Source organism: Melospiza georgiana, chromosome 1 (assembly GCF_028018845.1).
Source record: "Melospiza georgiana isolate bMelGeo1 chromosome 1, bMelGeo1.pri, whole genome shotgun sequence".
NCBI lineage: Eukaryota > Metazoa > Chordata > Aves > Passeriformes > Passerellidae > Melospiza > Melospiza georgiana.
The window spans coordinates 21,193,397-21,212,859 of NC_080430.1; the positions used below are offsets into that span (position 1 = coordinate 21,193,397).

The window sequence follows — 19,463 nt, forward strand, 5'->3', positions numbered from 1 at the left end:
CATCCCCTATGAGTGCTTGCATTTCAGGCTGTGCTCTGGATTCATTGATGTAAAAGAAGTTTCATAGTAGTCAGTGATGAAGAGTGTGGGTAGACATACATATCAGCAGATATATTCTCCTTTCCTCTGCAAGGAATTTGGCTGATGCTGCTTTTCTCAGCTTAGTATTAGTTTTTCACTATTATCTTTAGTATTTTTAAGTTTGGCATAGTTTCTTGTGAGATGCATTGGTTCTTTTAATTCATATGATATTTTTAATTGGTGGTAACTAAAAATGTGCTGAAACAAATTCTGCTGTGATTTGTTCCAGTGGAAATCCAAAGTCACTAACTTCAATAAGCATGAAGCTGCTGTCTGGGGACATTAATATTCTACTTCTGTATGTTCTGAGATCCCAGTGTGTGACAGACATTGTGTGTCTACATTAGCCTTATTAGAGAATTAATCAGTGCTACAGAATGTTCCCAGAGACTTGAATCTGAATCATCTATGCTTCTAAATTGCTGGAAGAGTCCCTGGCACAGTTTGGGCATGCTCATTTCTCCAGAGATTTAATATGCTGGTTTTGGAATGTGCCTGTTTCCAGACCTTTGCACTGATCCTGCTAAAGCTGAGACACCTCCTTCACCCCATCAAAATAAAAAAGTCGAGTTTAGAAAAATGGGAATATCTGCAGTTTGAACTGTAAATATATCGTGTTTCTTAAATCAGTTAAATGAATACTGGTTCTGATGTGTTATCATTAAGGTGTATGTGACATTTTGACATTGATTTCAGGTACAAGCAATTGAAAACAACAGTTTTATGGCTAAGTAGCAATTGGTTTTCCCCCAACAGTTATATTTCCTCTTATACACTGAATCTGTTTAATGAAATTACTGTGCTTTAGGAAATGAAAAGTGATAAATAATTTCAAAAGTACATGCATGGAGTACAAGAGGGTACAGCTGTTCATCCAAACATAGGTGGGGTTTGTGGTTTTTACCAGCAGTCCACATTTTTAATTCAGTTGGTTTTTTAAGGATGCTAAACTTTAACAGCTAGCATGATGTGGAAATACTTTGATCTTTCTGCTAGCTAATCAGATCTGTGGATGAATATAATGTGCTTTATGTCTTTTTACACTGATTTGCTTTTTTTTTTTTCCTTGTAGGCTTCAGAAGCTTCCAAAATACCTACTTTTAGAAAATGTTAAAGGATTTGAATCCTCTTCTGCAAGGTAAACTGTAGTTAATATATGCAGGTTTTAGTTTGCAAAAAGGATATATTCTTTAGAAGGAGAAGGGATTTATTCTTTAGAAGGGGTTTTCTTTTCCTAGAATTGGAGTTAGCAAAATAACTTGAGATGGGAGAGGAATTAAAATCTTAGGTTGTGAGAAGAACTTACTAGATAACTGGTTATGTCTCTAAGTGAATAAAGTACAACAGTATTTTATTTTTAATTTTATTTGATGAGTATTTGATTTGATTTTGTTTGATGATCATGTTTGCTTTAGAAAAGATCAGAATTAGAAAAGATCAGAATTATTTCAAAGAAAATAATAATATGTGTTACGTTCAGAGGTTTCAGGGGTTCATTCATGACAGGATCCCATGGTATCTTGTGTTATGGTCACAGAATAGTCCAGGGGCTTTCTTGAATGCCTCTGTTGAGAGTAGATTATCCCTGGTTCAGGGCTGCCATCAAATGGTCCAGAGATGCAGTGAGAAGGTTGTATTTGGTTGTGGTCTGAAATGTGGAAGAGGAAAGGTGTCACTGCAGTTACCTAATGACAGCAAGAGCTCCTCTCTTGTGACCAAAGCAAGAGAGAGAGAGAGTTGCCATCTTCCTTCTCAGCTCTCACTGGGATAGAGTGGGATCTTTCTGTGTGCTCCTTAAGGCACCAGCTGCCACCCTGCATATTGTGCTCTTAATCAATGTGGCAGGCAGCTGGGAGACATGCTCAGCTGGTTCAGTGTTCGTGGTCTTCTCTTGTAGCCCCTGGGATTCCCTAGGCTGTGCCTTGCTGATCAGGGCTTGGGACAAGCTGTACTTCAGTAAACACCCCAGTTAGGACACTTGTTTTCTGTTATGCCACCTGGGATGCAGTCTCACATGCAATGCTGGGTACAGGTCACAACTCCTGCCTATTGTATAGTTCCAGCCTAGTGCAGTCTGCATGGAATACAGAAGAAAAGTCTTTTAAGATTATTTCCCTTACAATCTATTTTCATTTTTTAAAGCACAGTCCCACCTCACTTTTATAATCAAAGCCACTGGTTTTTCTCATCCCTCAATTTAGTCTTTTTGTTAGGCTTAGCCAGTGCTGTGTATGTGAGGAGAAGGAACTAGTGAGCTATTTGTGGTTTTAATCTCCTGTTTTATGATTCCCAATGAAGAGAGTATCTTGGCCTCTGATTAGTTTCCCTGTTGACACACCACAATTACTTTCCTAGAGATGGGATGTTTTTGAAGAGGCATTTGCACTGTAGTAAGAGTGAGGTGCCTTTGAATGCATAATAGTCTCTAACACTGAACTTTATATGTTGCCTCTCAAATTCAGTAATGGATGACAAATCAATAATTTGCTGTCCAATTATTTCAGTGAATGCTTTCGTAAATATGATGTTGAATTTAATCTGTGTTTATTTAGGATTTAAAAAGGGGCTGAAGACTATGTGAAAGGAGTAATTCCTTTTTGATTCCTTTCAGAAATGAACTTTTGCAAACACTAACAACATGTGGATTTAAATATCAGGAATTTCTCTTGTCTCCAACATGTGTGAGTACTAAAATTGCTCTAATATTGTTTAATAGTTCAACGTTCACTGAGTCCAAGAACATTTGAAAATTCTTTTCTGTATTAGAAAAGAGAGTCATGCCTGAAGCTGAAGATACACTTCAATGAGAAAACCAACTGACGTGACTTCTGATTTCTCATACTGGCATAATTGTATTGCTGTTTGTGTTCAGATCCTAGTCCCATATTGCTTTGCTGCCATTTGATATTTTTAAGAAGGCATGAATTTCCACTGTAACCAGGAAGGTGGTTTTCCCTGCAGGAGCCCCATTGCTTCAGAAGTGCTGTGCCTCTGGATTTCCCAGCACAGAAAATGTGACTGTTTCTTGTGGGAGGAGCAGCTTTGTTTCCATGTTACCCTGGCAACTGAAAAAAAGTTTGAGAGAGATTTCAGATTGTGCAACACTAACTGGAATCAGTGAAGTACCATAAATATTTGAGAAAAGCTACTAGAATGTACCTTGAAAACCAATTGTGGTGGATTTATTTAGTTGTTAGGTGTCTTATAATTCGTTGTTTAAGAAGGTAAAGAAAGACTTTTTTGCTTTGAATAGAAAACAGACAGTACCTGTCCCAAGAAATCATAAGGCATGTAAATTTTTCTTCTTGCATCACATAAAATTTTGTTTACATTCATTTACAGAGAAGGTCAAAACTATGAGATGCAGAGATTAATTGCTATCTTGGATCTTTGGAAGTACCTAGGTATGGAAGTTACAAGTGTATAGGAATTATGAACCTAGAGAATACCCTGGAAAAAAGGAGGCTCAGGATGACCTAATTGCAGCCTTCTAGTACCTGATGGGAGACTACAAGAAAGACAGAGAGGGACTGTTTACAAGCATCTGCAGTGACAGGACAAGGAGGAATGGATTCAAACTTAAGGAGTAGTATCAGATCAGAATCAGGAGGAAGTTCTTTGTGATGAGGATGGTGAGGCACTGAGGGTTGTGCAGAGAAGCTGTGGATGCCCCATCCCTGGAAGTGTTCAAGGCCAGGTTGGATGGGGCTCTGAACAACCTGGTCTAGTGAAAGGTGTCCTTGCCCACAGCAGGGGGCTTGGAGCTAGATGACCTTCGAGGTCCCTTCCAGCACAAACCATTTTATGAATCTGTGATTCTGTGAATACTGATATCTCTGAAGTCATAAAATTTATTAGTGTGTCATAGTTCTGTTACTGCATGTAATGGCAGATAACTTATATGATGCTATAGACAACTTTTTCTCTACTATCACATGGACTAAAGACTTCTGAATTTTGATTTCAGCTTGGCATTCCCAATTCTAGGCTGCGGTATTTTCTAATTGCAAAGCTTCACCAAGAACCATTTTCCTTCCAAGCTCCTGGTCAAGTGAGTCTATCCATATTACTTGAATTTGCTTCATTTCATGAAGACTGAGGGATAAGTTTTCAGTTTAGTGGTGTATGTTGATAAATGGAGAAGAATGAGTGATTCCAACAGCAAAGTTAAATTCTATCTTCTTTTTTCAGCCTGGATATTGACCTTTGTAAGGACAGATGTGCATGTCTGTGGCTTAGATGGCTTTAAACAGTTGGGAGATGTGTTTTCTAGCCTGATAGTGGGCTAGAAAACATGTCATACTGCTACATTTTTTACACACTTGGAAAGGACTTTTTGCAAAGGCAATTATTTGAGGCTGTTCTGACATCATTGCCAATAGGTCAAATAATCTTGATGCTACTGCTTTTGAAATCTTCGTGGAAATAACATTTAAATGTTATTGTGAGCATCTCTGTATGGTTGTTTATTCTTACTCTCTGTCAAGTTGTTTATTAAATACAGTTCTTTAATTTTATTTTTGTCATAATTTCCTCTTAGATATTGACAAGATTCCCAGATCAGGATCCAGAAGATTTACTCAAGGAAAAAGTTGCTGACAAAGTGGATGAAGCCAGTTCTTTGTCCTCTGAGGAGAAGAATCTGGATCCAAACATTGGTCCAGATTGCAGCAGCAAGAAGAGTTTACCAAAAGGGGCCTTTCTGTTTAAGCTTGAAACAGTAGAAGAGATGGAAAGGAAACATAATCAGGATAATGATCCCTCTATTCAAATGCTAAAAGACTTCTTGGAAGAGGAAAACGAAGAAATGAGTCAATATTTCTTACCACCAAAGTCCTTACTGCGCTATGCTCTCTTGTTAGACATTGTTAAACCCACCTGCCGGAGATCCACGTGCTTTACAAAAGGGTAAGGTGCCAAGAAAATGTCTTGCTAAATCTGTCCTGAAATTTTAAATGTATTTTCTTGCTTATGTCCTGTAAAATCACAGAGAGGTGTTTCATCCAAAAATCCTAGGCCTTTGAAAAAAATCTCCTTATATAGTGTGCTTGCTGGTCCAGTGAAATGACTGCGTGAGAATCTGTCTGGCAGAACATCATGTGCCCACTCCAAAAAGGCATTCACAAAAGACAGTTGCCATTTGTTGTTGACCTTCACAGAAGCTTCATTACCCCTGCGGAAATGTGGTTCCAGTAGATTGGTATAGTGCTGATTCATTAATGAATTTCTTTATATTGCTCAATGAAGTCACAAAGTGTCATGCATGACAGATCCATTCCTCATTAAATCTGTCTCCACTGTACATTTTATTGATTTCTTGGATTTTTCAGCTGTGTAGATCAGAATAGCTGGAGATTGTCATGAAACCAGTTAGGTTGCTGTGTTACAAATCATATTTTATAGAGTGGAACATCGGTGCTTTTCTGTCTAGTATTTTTCTGATTTGTACTTTGCAATTTTAAGTTTGACTTCTAGAAGTTGGTGAGTGTTCTGAAACTGTGTGGACAGCTGATTAGGAGCTTTTCCACTGAATGCATTTGTATTGAAACATTGCAGTTGGAGCCTGCAAATTTGTGGGAATTTTTAATACTGATAAATTTTTCTAATTGGATTGTTTTTTTGAAGTTGCTAAGTGTTTCAGTAAAATGTCTTGGATGATGAGTTAAACCTGATTGTAAATTTTTTTTTTTAATTGGAAGAAATTAGACTGTCAGATTGACAGAATTCCTGCAATTTTTTTTTTATTTTAAAGGTTTAGACAGTAAAGAAGAAGAAAAAGAATTTCAAAAGTTTGAAATTTGTACAATGGGAAAGGTCTTCCCTCAGCTCACATATGTATGTGCCTTTTCTGCCCTCACTCTTTTGAGTTGAGGGGGGGTCAGCATCTCGTGAAATATCTTTCTTAACTGGAGTAGTCAAAAAACCCTTAGCCAGAATGGTATCTGATGTGTTTTCTGTGTGCCTTAAGTGTCATCAAAAGCAATTGGCCACTTGTGGTTTCTCTAGAATACGTCATGGTAGTTTGTGGTCATGTTTATCAAAATCCCACTGAAGGAGGCTCCTGAGTAGTTAAAATCAAGTCTCTGTACGTAGTGGTGAGAAATCTGACACCAGGGGAAGGTGAGTCTTAGCCCTCTGCTGATATGGAGGTAGTTGTGGTGGTAGTTCTGTCTGATTTACCATCTTTGTTTTGTTTTTCAAGAGCCTTTGGGAAGGAAGGTTGCCAACATATTTCTCAATGTAATCATCTCATTTAGCTCTGCATTAAGAGAAGGTTTATAATAATTATATCTCATTAAAGTCCCTTTCTGAGGCCAGAAATAAGTCCCTGCTGTATCTATTCCAGAAGTTCTGTTTTTATATTTCTCTGAAGCATGAGATCTAGGAAAAAGACCCCTGAATGGGGTGGAACAGCACTCTGGGTAGTACAGAGAATTGCTCTGCTGCTGTGCCTGTCTGGTGTCTTTCTTGTAAGTTGCACTGACCATCACCTTTGAGAGTGGGAGAAAAATTTCCCTCTTTTCTCTTTGGTTTTCAGGTATTTCTAGCAAGGTTCATGTGATGGAAATAATCTGGGTATGCCTTCTCTAGTTCTTTCTATTTCGGGGACCTCAAATGCAGATAGTTCATCAGGGAATTTTGCTATACCAGTATGTCTTTTGAAAAGCTTTGGTGGAGTACACAGCAAAATGTAATGGCCTGTAATGCTTGAGAGATCAAGCAGGTAATTCTGTGTGCCCTTCTGACACTGACTTCCTGGGCACTTAGTGAATGATTGCTGAGGTTTGTGACTACCAACACCATGGTTTCTCTTTGGAGTGTGTTTGTGGTGGCTGAAGTTGAGTATTTTAAAGGACAGAGGAAATGAAAATCGTATCTGACTTCTCTAGATGTAGTCATTCTGGATATACTTGTAATTTTTGCTATGCTATTGACAAGAGAAGTGATGCCTTTCAAAATAGTGCAAATATCAATCACAGAAGAGTTTTCATGCTTTGTGGAAATTACTTTTTGTCAGTCATAATATACGACACAATATACCCAGAAAAAATACATGTGTGAAATGAAAAGATTTTTTTAAAGCTTACAGAAATAAAAGAGGCAGGGAATCTTGAATCAGATGAAAATTGAAGACTGTAATTTCTTAAGCCAACTTCTTTCATTGTAACTTGTAATGAAACTTGTAATGAATCTTGTCAGAAAATCAATACATCATTTTTTTACTGTGACAAAATTTAATTATGTTCCAGGTCTAAGGTAGGAATGTTAACTTTTCTGTAGTCAGCACTTTCAATAATAATAAATAACAATCCAGCTAATATTACATTAGCCGTATGCCCACATTTGTATTAAAAAGCCAACAAGCACACTCACACACACACACAGCCTTCTATGCACACAGATACCAACTGGATTTTTTTGGGGAGGAGGAATTCTGTACTCTAGTGCCAGTTATTTAGACAGGAATATTTATTTTTCCCAATAGAACACTTCAATACCACTCTGAATTTTACCCCATTTATTGATTTTGTCTCAGTTATATTAAACTGAAATATTACCAGATGCTATAGAAGAGGGAGAGGATGAGGATTCCTCAGTGCTGCGTGTGTTACATCGTTAAACCTTGTGTTAGGGAATTTGCAGAATTAAAGATTAAACCAATTAAAGATGATGTGTTTACAAAACAGATCCCACATGTATTTAATGTGTAACAGTGTTTAGGTGCTCTGATCCTGAGGAAGATTTGTAACCATTTTGTTTTAAAACGAGTGCTGCTCTGGCTGTTATTGGCAGAACTAATTGTAGCTTTTTCAGCCCAGGATGAAATACTCAAGATTGAGCCATTCTGGGTCATTGTGTCTGTGCTGAAGGGAGAGTGTTCTTTTATTCACTGTGGAATTAGAGAGGCTTGAAACATAACTTGTGTCATGCTTTAGGAATGGGTCCCAAGTGGAACAAAAGACCTTTATTGTCGTTACCAATTGTCTTTACAGTTGTACAGATAAAACTAGAGAAGAGTGTCTGTTAATAATTGATGCAGACCACATCCCTCTAATGCAGGGGATCTTCTGAAGTTCTTCTGCAGGGCAAAGAACTTGATTTGTCTTGAATCACTCTCTTTCTGTTCAGAATGTTCAAAATGCCATAGTTAGACCAACAAAGCATGTTTCTGAAAGCCCATAATTATATTTAAATGATAGCCTTGAAGAGACAGCAGAGTAAACATGTTGTTAAGCAATCAACCACAAAGCATGCAGAATAGCTATCAGTGGTTTCAGAATACAACTTTACTTACTGTTTACTTGGATTTAAATGTTTCTTTCTCTCTTTCTCTCTCTTTCTCTCTCTCTCCCTCCCTCCCTTTCTCTCTCTCTCTTTCTTTCGCTCTCTCTCGCTCTGCTCTGCTCTGCAGAGATGCCTGGCCATCACCCTTCCTACAGTGGGAAATCCACAAGCAACCAGAAGTTAAACCTGACTGAACCACCTTGTTTCTAATGCTTTCACATGAAAGCTGGAGGCTCACACTAGTGGTCCTCCTTTTAATAAGGAGAGCTAATTTGAACCTCTGGGATCATTTGACCTATAAGACATTTTGCCCTAATGTAAAATAGGCTTAGGCAACATAGATCTTTTTTTTTTGGTGGTCCTATGCTTGAATTCCTTGGCTTTGTGTAGTTCCCACATATAAGACACTAGTGTTGATAAACCCTTGAGCACTGAGGGCAGACTCATCCCCAGAGAGCACATTCAGAGGGTTCTGCACTCCAGGGGTTAGCAGAGTTTATAACAAGGTTTTCTGCTTTATCTATCCAGGAGCCTGTTTGTTCATGAAGGGAAAGAAACCTAAGTAACCTCCCTGCACCTTTGCAATTGTCAATGCCATGAAATACAGTGAAAATATTGATTTAAGATTGTTATTGTTGTTGTTAAGGTATGGACACTATGTAGAAGGGACCGGCTCTGTTCTGCAGACAGCAGTAGATGTACAGGTAAGTGTGTAGTCTGACATATTAGAATGACTTGTATTAAAACTTGAGACTTGTTTCAAAGCTTGGGTTTTTTCTGTCTTCTCCTCTGTTATCCTGAATATTATAAGAAAAAAGTCGTTTAAATGTACATTTTATGGCAACTTAGTTTCCAGTTTGTGTTCCTAGACAGGAGTTTTTTAGACCAAAATTATATCACTGTCTCTCTGTGAGGAGAATATGAGTTGCTATTATTTTTACCTGTCATGTCATACAGAATTTTCACAGAGGTATGTGAAAACCTTAAAAATTACTAATTCTATGGAGAACATACAGTACAGTGTTATGAATCAAGGACTGGTTTTTGTATGCAGATAATTCAGTAAATATTGTCAGATGTTTAACATTTTTGAATTTCAAAATTATTTATCTGAGAAGAGTATTTTGAAAAGTTCTACTATTGTTAGAATAGTAGAATAGGTTCATGACTAGTAGTATTTGGGCCATGGAGAAGGTAATAAATGTACTGGTTAATCAGCATTCAAAGATTGTTTTCACAAAGCCTGTGTTGTACACAAGCCTTTCCTCCTGCACTTCTGTGCTGTTCACTAATATTATAGGGCATTTCTAAGCATAAGAGGAATGCAGCTCTGGAATTCAGGATAATCTCAAAATGAGAGTATTAAAACAGCTGCATCCACCCAGCTTGATTTGTATGAATGGTCTGTTATTGAGTTATACTGAGTCACTGTCCTTTGTCATTAACAAATGTTTGCTCTTTGATTGCCCCATTAAGTATTGGTATAGCTTGGAACTGGAGGAAGAAATTATGAACATCCTCATGGCAACACTGATTTCTCTCCTGCAAGTCCATGTGTTGAGATGTTGGCTGCAAAACCAGAATGCAAATGACACTTTCAAGCAAAACATGCTTTGTCTTTGTCCCTGTAATAATTAAGGAAATATTCTATTAAGATGTGACTTTAAATTTTATATATTTGGCCTGCATCAGTCACATTTCTTGGTTTTATATTCTTCATAGCTTGAATCAGTGTTTAAACACATTGATGAGTTACCAGAAGAAGAGAAGCTTATGAAATTGTCAACGTTAAAACTGAGGTACTTTACCCCAAGAGAAATTGCAAATCTTCATGGATTCCCTTTGGAATTTGGTATGTGCTACAAAATACACACTTCTACATTATTCTTCAGAAATGCTAATGTATTTGTTTTACTGGGACTAATCTATTCTTTTTATTTTGCATTTTTTTCAGACCACTCAGTTCTTATGATTGATTGATTCTTGTTGTTTGGTTAACTTTGAATTTCTCTAAATTTCCACTAGTTTTTTTCATGTATTGTAAGAGCCAGCTTCTGTGATGAGGTTTATCCTCATAAGCTAAAATGCTCTGTTAGTGAAGTGCAATGAAGGAATACCTTTGTTTAAAGTTGAAACTATTTATTCAGCAGCCAGTGTTACTCACAACTGTGGTAAATCAACATTTCCTGCTAACTTAGGAAGTCTGTTTGTGGTTCTCAGTGTTTGAGCTGCTTGCTTTCTCCCTTCCACACGTTTACAGCTGCTGACAGGGGATTTCAGATGGTACACATAGTTCTTTTTGAGGAGTAACCAATCCATGAAGCCATCTCTATCTTCTAGAAAGGGCAGCCCTTGGTGAGGTACATCATTTTCTAAGTGACTGGTTTTGATTCCGTAGTATCAGTACACTGGATACACATCAACAAGAAATTAACCCTGAAGTAAATTCATGAGAATTCTCCTTGTAAAAAAGGGCAAGCATGAAAGTGCAGCTTTTAATATCTGCTAAGAAACTGTCCTGCTGACATCACATCAGATCAATTTATTGACACTCAGCAACAAAAGCATCCATGAAATTATGAAAGGGTTTGTGTTTGAAGAGAACTTAAAGGTCATCTATTTCCAGCCCCCTTCCACTAGACTAGGTTGCTCAAAGAATAAGACAGAACTGACCTTGAGTAATTTGTTATATTTTGCTTTGACTCCCTCAGTGACTCTGAGAAATGTGACTTGTTTCTATGTATTTATTTCTTTCACAAGTTTAGTTTTTTTTCATTTATTACTTGTTATATTCAAAATTGCTACATTTGGAGAACATGATCAAGGTTGCTCAGTGAAACTAGAGTTGGCAGCACTAAGCTTACATGTTTATGAGTATTTGCAAGTGTGTGCTGTGTTGTTACATACCAACATGCCATGTTTCTTCGTAGCCTCTCTTCTTTAATGGATCTGTTCTATTTGCCTTTTAGCACAGCTCTGTTTCATATTTATGTAAGCTGATGTCAAGATACTTGAACTTAACAGAGCTGGATTGGGCTTGTATAGGCTTATCATGCTGCTCAAGGTCTCTTTGAGCATAAAATTGCCCATTTTCTCTTTTTTAAAATGCAGCTGGAGTTTTTCCACTGTTAAATCAGTCTCTGTGACATTACTGAGAGGTGCAATAGGGTTAATGTTGCTTGTATTTTACAAAGGGAGAACTGAGACAATGGAGAGATTTATATTTGGAATACTCCATTACTTTTGAGTGAGCAGTTCACAAAACCTGACTTGTATAATTTCATAGTGCTTGGAGTGATACCTTGCTTTCTGTTCAGAGCTCATCTGTGAGGTTCAATATTTTTGCAAACCAGAACTGAACTCTGAAGACAAGTCAGGCTTCTGAATTTGAGTATCATCCAGATCATCACCATGTACAATGTGTTCATGTAGCAGACCTGTCTTTTGTTCATCTGGGATTCTGCCTCTCAGAGGAGTATGGCAGTTAGTATTATAACTGTTTTACAGTTCTTGCAGCTCCCTTCCCTCTCTATACTACTTTTCCAACTTTGATGACACATAAACCAAGCCGCTCTTTCATTCAGTGGTTTCCTCTGGCATATACTCCTGAGTCATAGGCAGAACATGCATTTTCCCCTGCCCTGAGTCACAGGTCTGACATTTCTTTGTGTTTAAAACTTCCCCACTTTCTGCTTTAAAAAGTGTTACTTGACTCTAGGCTGATACAAATCTTTAATGAGTTTCAGTACTGTAATCTCAGTTTCCTTTGAGAATTTTCAAGCTCTGGATTTTTTTTTGAAAGTGGATATATTTATGGCTGCAGCAAAGGGTGTTGCCCTGACAGCATTTGTCCCATGCTAAACTTCAAGTAATTATTGTGAAATATGGTATTTTCAGAGCAAAATGTGTTATAAGTTCTTTGCTACTGTGTTCTGTAGTGACAGCAACATTTAGGCTGAAATGTTTAAAACCAGGGAGCTTGGAATTGTACCCACTGTAAATATGTTATTGGTCCAAGAAAGTGAAGAAGCTGAGGAAACTCAAAGCTGAAAACTATGTGAACAGACTGTCAGCAGCTTTGTAACAGATGCTGTTACTAGTGCAGCTACAGTATCATCAGAAGAAACGTGATTCTCTAAATGGTTCTGCATTTTAAGAAGTTGATGGCCTTTTCTAATTCGTGAGGTCCAGAGTTTAAGTCATTGTTCATTCTTAACATGACCAGATTTATTTGTGCTTTTAACATCAAAATGGATAAATAGTAATTGCACTACAGTTGAATGAAGTACTGCAGTCATTTGTCTTAGTCACTCTGGTGGGTCCCACAGCAATATCATTAAAAGTGAACAGAGCGTTCTTGCACCTGTGACCTGCTTTCATGAGAGTGATGTCAGGATGTCTTTTCCATTTTTCTTATTAGCAACGCATGCAGGCTTTTAGGAAACAAAAGCCAGCATGGTGAGGAAGTACGTGCTGTTAAGACCTCAATGTCCTCAGGTTCTGTGTGTGACATAAATGCTACAGTGAGAGCTGTGCAGCAAGTGCCAGCATACTGGAAGTTGTTGAATCTGACCTTCTGATGTAGGCTACTCTGGAGCCAAGAAGATAGAAAATGCAAGACAATGTTAACAGTCAGAGGGAGGAGGCTTGGGATAAAGGAAACCACGAGTTCTGGAAATTAATTTTTGGCTTTTGGTTGCCAAAAGGTAGTAGGAGAAATTCTGACATTTTCAAGATTCAGATAGGTTTCTTGAGCTATAAGTGCATGTGTGTGTGTGCATAAATACAAATTTATTTCCATGTGTGCTTTTAAAATGCCTTTATTCTGTACCTTATCCATCAATGGAATGGGAAAACTCCATCTAAGGAAGTGTGTGTGGGAGTACAAGTGATTGCTCCAAAGACAGAACAGTTGCCCAAATGTGAGTGCCAGGAAGCTGGGCAGAGTGGATGGAGCTGGCAGAAGATGTGTTTACCAAAGCAGTCCTCATTTGAGGCATTAGTAACTGGCAGAGAAGGATGGAACAACTCCTCCCAGACACCACCTCCTCCTCAGAGCCTCCTTTGGCTCAATAACTGTACAACCACATTCTCTCTCTGGAACAGATTTTTTTCTGAAGAGCTGTGAAAACTTCAGAGCATACATATCACTACTTGCACTCACAGTGTGCTTGTCTGAGCTAATTGGGGTGGTGATGACCTCCAAGTCAAAGTTAGGTATTTCTTCTTAGGGAATGATGAAATAATTGAATGTGGCCAGGTTTCAGCACTTTACTATATGACCCTAACAGTTAAGTCACTACTGCTGTTCATCTTTTACTCAGGTTGAAGCAAATGTACTTTACCTCACAGTAGGAGTAAGGTAAGAGTGCAAACAAGGACAGAGCAGACCAACTGGCTGCTCGAAACTGCTTCACTCTCAGGAGCCTGGTAGTCAGTACAAGCACACCCCTTTCACAATACCTGGGCTGGTGTCCTTTTTACTGGCTCTCCCTTCTTTCTGCCAGGCCATGCACTTACTATGGGGAGGACATTTCTGCTGCTGTCTGTATTTCTGAGTGTGTTTAATGGGGTCAGCATTGAATTACATGGAAAATTGTTCAACTGCTTGATCGCTCACTGAATAAGCCTTGCTCATTGTTTAATCTGTATGGGTGGTATATTGCATTGAGAGGCTTGGGATTTGCCTGAGCTGTTTGAGGGGATCATGTGGGAAGAACAATATAAAGCTTATTGAGAAGTGCAGTGTAGTCCATCTGCAGAATTGTTGCATTTTCTTTCTGATATGGTCATGTTCTTCTGTGGATGTTATCTAAGGTATCAGTTGTGCAGGGATTTAGTGCTGCTGCCCCTCCCTGAGACTGCTGGATGTTTTGAGCTCTCTGAAGGGAAGGTAGATCAGCAGTAGTTACACAACAGAGGAATGTTTTGAAGCTTCTTGTGAAACCTTAGAGGTGGCAGTATTGATAACAGAAGAACTGATACCAATCCAGTGAATTGGTTGTGAATTGGTTTTGTAACCTCGTGAATTTTTGGGGGTGCTGGAGGGAGGGTGAATCCTGCTGCAGTCTGTGATAACTGCACTAAGAAATGTTCACTGAAAAAAAAAAAAATTAGACTAAAAAGTAGGAATAAACCCAGACTAGTGATTTTGCACTCTATGTTTTTGTTTTAGGTTTTCCTGAAAAGGTAACAGTAAAGCAACGCTATCGTCTGCTGGGAAACAGCCTCAATGTGCACGTGGTGGCAAAATTGATCTCCATTCTACTTGAATAATTTAGAACCTGAAACTGATGCATATGGACTGGTGACAGAAAATACTTCCATCTTTTAGGAGAAAGCTGATGGAACCTGGACAAATACCAGAGCTTGCCAAGATACTTGCCCAGACATTTTGCTGAATGATTTTTATATATTTTTAATAACTTGCATTTATGATGGATTTAAACTGTATAGGTGTTTTATTTAAAGGGCAGTTTACAGGACTTACTTGCTTTATTTGAATGTTCTTTTTAGTTTGCAGAATGAAAAATAGTACACATGCTAATACTTCAATGAGAAAGGACAAGATTATTTTATTTTACTTTATTTTTTATCATAAAACCATTTTCAGTACTGTGTGAAACTGTGTCAAAGCTGTTTCAATCAGGTGCAGAGATCAAGTTCTATGTGTAAAATGTCTTCATCTTTAAATGAAAGTAATCCATTCTGAAAAGATTTGCTGTATATATGATCTGAAATTTTGATGTGATTTTTTCAGGTCATGAAACTAATAAATTCAGTATTTTATATACAATTTTTAAGATGTAATGTTGTTCTTTATGATTTTCTCACCTTCTTTAAATACTTGTAGGATTCTGGAACCCAACTGTGTTTGTCTGGAATGATTTGTTTGGTTGCAGCTGCATGAAAATATTTCAAGATTATCACAGGCCTGACAATAATTTTCCTGTTTCTCTTCTCATATTATTCAGGATAAGATCATTGCTCCTTACCAAAGACCTACATGTAAAAGACATTAAAAAAAAAAAAAAAATTAAAGCACCATGTTTAGGTTCCTGTGACATAAGAACTGGAGAAAAACCGTATGGGCTTCTTCAGAAAATTTCTTCACAAATCTCGGTGGCAGTGCTGGGGTTAGGAGTGTATGTTGGGGTGAAGCCACTGCATGTGGCCATCCCAGGTGCCACCGCTGCACAGCGCCTTGTAGAGCTGGACTCAGTGGGTTTGTAATCAAGTCTTGTGAGTTTAGTACCTCTGAAATTATAGAGAAAATGATGGGAAAACTGAAAGCCTTATGAAAAGTATGTGCTCTAGTTGTTATCTTTCCTTGGGATTTTCCCATTGCTATCTAGATTAAAAACAGCTTGAATGAAGAGGAGGCAAGATGATACCTAGCAGGCATCCTTAGGGAGATTATGTGCCAGAAGACAGAAGGATTTTGATCATAGTTGCTGTGCACCTAAGTAATGAGCTAAAGTTGCCAGCCCTGAAAATGAATGAGTTTCCTTCCCCTCTTCCCCCACCCATGGGATGACACAGGAACAGTCTTGGCATGTTCTATCTGGGCTTGGTAGTGCAGGAGAAAGTGAAGACTGCAGAGAGATACTGTAGCTATTTTCATCTGCTGAAAACAATTTAAAAATACATTGTTTTCTGTAGATAAATTCATGCAGCTTTATCTTGTGCTGAGTCTTGCATTTCTTCTTCAGTCTTGATTTGCATGATGCTTGTGGACTGTTAAACCATGAAAAGCTTGGGTTGACTTAATTCAGCCTGTCTGATTCTCCAGGAGCATATTGACCACTTGGGCTGTTCCAGCTCTAAAAGAGAAATAGAAATGGTTTCTCCTGAAAGTGCTCTGGACAAAACCCTAGAGAAAGGTGAGGTTGGCCTTTATCCTCACCTGGTCACTTGCACTACTGAAATGGCAAAAAAAGCTCTGCTGTGCTGGCTACTAAACTGCAAAGAGCAGGTGTGGTTTTGACAGTGAACCATGGTTACCTGTACCCACAATGGTTAGTGTGTAGATGTATCAGCCAGATCAATAACTATGTATGTATCTGTATGGTCTTGTTCTTGGGAGAAATTTGGTAGTATGAAGATGTATTGCTGTCTAATATGTTCCAAACATTGGTATGAAAACAAAGGATATCAATTTGAAATATAAATTAAAATTTCTTTCTGCTAATTCATGTAAATAGTTACTCACTCTGCTTCACTGTAGTAATACTTGGAAAAATATTACTATTAACAATTACTCTTCAATTCCTTTATGTAGAACATAAATTAATGCTTTATATGCCACTTGTAAGTTAGCAGTGTTGAAGTGTAAGTTGAAATGTACCTAGCTGCACCTAAAACTCATACAGTAATACAGAGCCTGTTATATGTGGATAGTGAAATTTAATTCAATGTGATTGTGAAAACTGAATCTGTTTGCTAATTTGAGCTCTTTCTGAAGGAAAAAAAAAATTAAATAATTCAGAGTTGTAAATACATATTTGTGTATTTTACCTCTGCTAACCCTGTAATACTGGTGCAGCTAAATTGAGTGACTGCTGCTTATCTTCTTGGTTTGTTATTAATAGCCTGGTTTACTGAGTTCTGTTGGGTTGTACCTGCTTGACCTCAGTTGATGATCATGTTGCTTCCTTTTCCAAGCAGTCTCCTAATCCTAAGTGCTTTGCAGTGTACATCATTGCTGTACTTTGCAACTTTAGCTTAAGCATTTTCACAGCAATGAAATGTGATAACAAAAGCAGCTGAAAGGTGAAGAAGTAGAATCTGGAAAACAGCTTTGGAAAGGGAGGGATATTCCCAGGATCTGATTTTTTATTTTGTACCTCATTCATTTGCACATCTTAATTACATTTCATTATCTGAGTGAGGTTATGTGGTTGTGTTCCCTTAAATTTGAGAATTTCCAGTGAAAAAAAAGGCTGTCATATTTGGTGGTGTTATATTTATGTAGTCATTTTTGAAGCTTGCAGATTGACTTACAAAGTCTTCCCTATACCAGCTATCTTTTATCTAAGTTAGTCTGGGGTTTCCCTATACTCATGAAGAAACCTGTCTAGTGGCAAAATTACTAAAATACCGTTTTTAAATGCAGTGAGTTTGAGTAGTTTTTGATGCTTGCAGTGGAGGTGCATCCTTCCATGCAGTGAATGTAAGGCTCCTGCCCAGAGCCCTTTTTATCACACTTTTGACTGATAGGAGACTTATAAGGATTTGCAGGAATCTCTGTATTACAGTCTGGGAGAACACTGATTGATGATGGCTATTTCTTAAATTTAAACAGGGGGAAGCCCGTTTTGGTTTTGACAGAGACATTTCAATAGAGACCTGAACAGGCCCCAGGCTTCAATGACTGTACAATTTATTTTAGCAGTTGTCTAAAATCAGTGGAAAATTTAGAAAATATTTGTTGCATCTCAAGGATGAATTATTCAATTTTCAGCTCCTCCTTTGGCTCCTCTTATTGCTGTTCATACAAAAGTTTAACACTTGAATTCTTGTATAAGTACTGAATTATATTTATTTTCCTTAGCAGTTTAATATATTTTGCCTCCTATGTGTTTACAACCACTTAAGTGTTGTATTTTTTCTGCAATTTATTTAAAGAATATGACATATTAGTAAGGATTTAGAGGAGATTAAGTAATAATTGCTTCAGAGCACTAGCATTTCTGAGCAGTCTTATGTAAATATTTTATAAAATTGAACTGATCAAGGAAATGCCCAAGGAAAAATAATGTGAAGCTATGAAAAAGTAGACATAGAGCCCAAAATTAATTCCAGTAGCCATTTTCTCTTTGCCTGTGCAAATATGAGTATTGTAGAGTTGCAACCTCATTAGGGGAAGTTTATGAAATACTGAGTAGTGATAGTATGTCAATTTAAATGTTATTGTGAAGAGCAGGACAAGATTTGTGTTACTTTTGTCTTTAGTAGATTGTAAGGTTTGGGGAGTTTGTATGGCCAGTAAAGAAAAGAAATAGTGGCCCAAGAGGGTCAGACAGCCACCAAGACAACTGGATTGTTCTCTTTGACTTCCCTCCACCTGGTCCTGTTGGCAGTGGGAGGAAGCTGGATGAGGAACCTTCTCAGGTAAGAGCTCTGGTGAAACAAGAAGCAGAGTTGCAAGGTTTTAAATCAACTGGAACACAACACTTTTAGTGAGAGAGTTGTTGGATGTCAGATGGCCACTCTGGCTGGATGCCCTTCACTAGGATTTGGGAAATTGCAGCAAAAAAGTTCCTGAAATCTCCTCCAGGGAGGAATGTCTCTGATTTTAGATGCAGGAATACATCCTGAAATCTTCAGGATTCAGGATGTATTCCTGCATCTAAAATCAGCTTCAGTGAGAGCATGTTTGTCTTGTGCTTTTGTCCATGCACTGGGCTGCTTTAATTCAAATACTTTTAAATTGCCACCTGGCACTTGGAAGCGAAGAATGTTGATGGTACTGATATATTTTCTCATATGTAGATAGCAATAAATAGTTTTGATTAGTTCAAATGTTTGCCCTTATATATTTTAATAAATAAATGAGATTCATTTATAAATAAATACACTGTTTATAAATAATACACTTAAAATAGGATTCTTCTCAGAATTAATATTTTTATAGGCATTTTCACTGTGTATTGATCACAACATATGGCATTACGCATTTTTTGCACATGTGTTATAAGGTGAAGCTTGTGGAGAAAGAGAAGATTGGACAAGTTAATGTCAGAAAAATCCTCTGAGAGTACTGAGTAAGTAGACTTCTGATGGAAGTTCCTGAGCTGCAAATAACTGGAGGACAAGAGAGTACCCAGGGGAGGTACTGTATATGCTCACCCCTTTATTTCCTGTCTGCCTTTGGCCACTGTTGAAGAGTGACCTGGATGATCCGCTGGCCTGGAGAGATCTTTTCTAGCCCAGGATGATGAACTCTTACTGCTTATTTTGTATGGTGACAGAATGCCAGTACTTGTAACCACAGCCTCAAGGCACAGCAAAAGCTTTACAGACAGCTCAGACTGAGCTTCTTGGTGAGAGCCAGCAGTACAGAACAGAATGAATCTGAGGGAGGTTGTGCAGGC

At 37.9% G+C, this 19,463-nt stretch overlaps 1 protein-coding gene across 2 annotated transcripts in view; it reads left to right on the plus strand.

The window, feature by feature from the left end:
* The window catches only part of TRDMT1 (tRNA aspartic acid methyltransferase 1), a 28,760-nt gene extending 13,648 nt beyond the window's left edge, over positions 1–15,112 (plus strand). For both annotated transcript variants that reach the window (XM_058035283.1, XM_058035292.1), the window contains 7 exons: positions 1,154–1,219; positions 2,693–2,762; positions 4,049–4,132; positions 4,622–4,989; positions 9,014–9,071; positions 10,090–10,219; positions 14,543–15,112. In XM_058035283.1, the coding sequence (XP_057891266.1) occupies positions 1,154–1,219; positions 2,693–2,762; positions 4,049–4,132; positions 4,622–4,989; positions 9,014–9,071; positions 10,090–10,219; positions 14,543–14,643 (877 nt within the window). In that variant the 3' untranslated portion in view covers positions 14,644–15,112. The remainder of the gene's footprint in view (positions 1–1,153; positions 1,220–2,692; positions 2,763–4,048; positions 4,133–4,621; positions 4,990–9,013; positions 9,072–10,089; positions 10,220–14,542) is intronic.
* Positions 15,113–19,463: the final 4,351 nt, after the last annotated feature.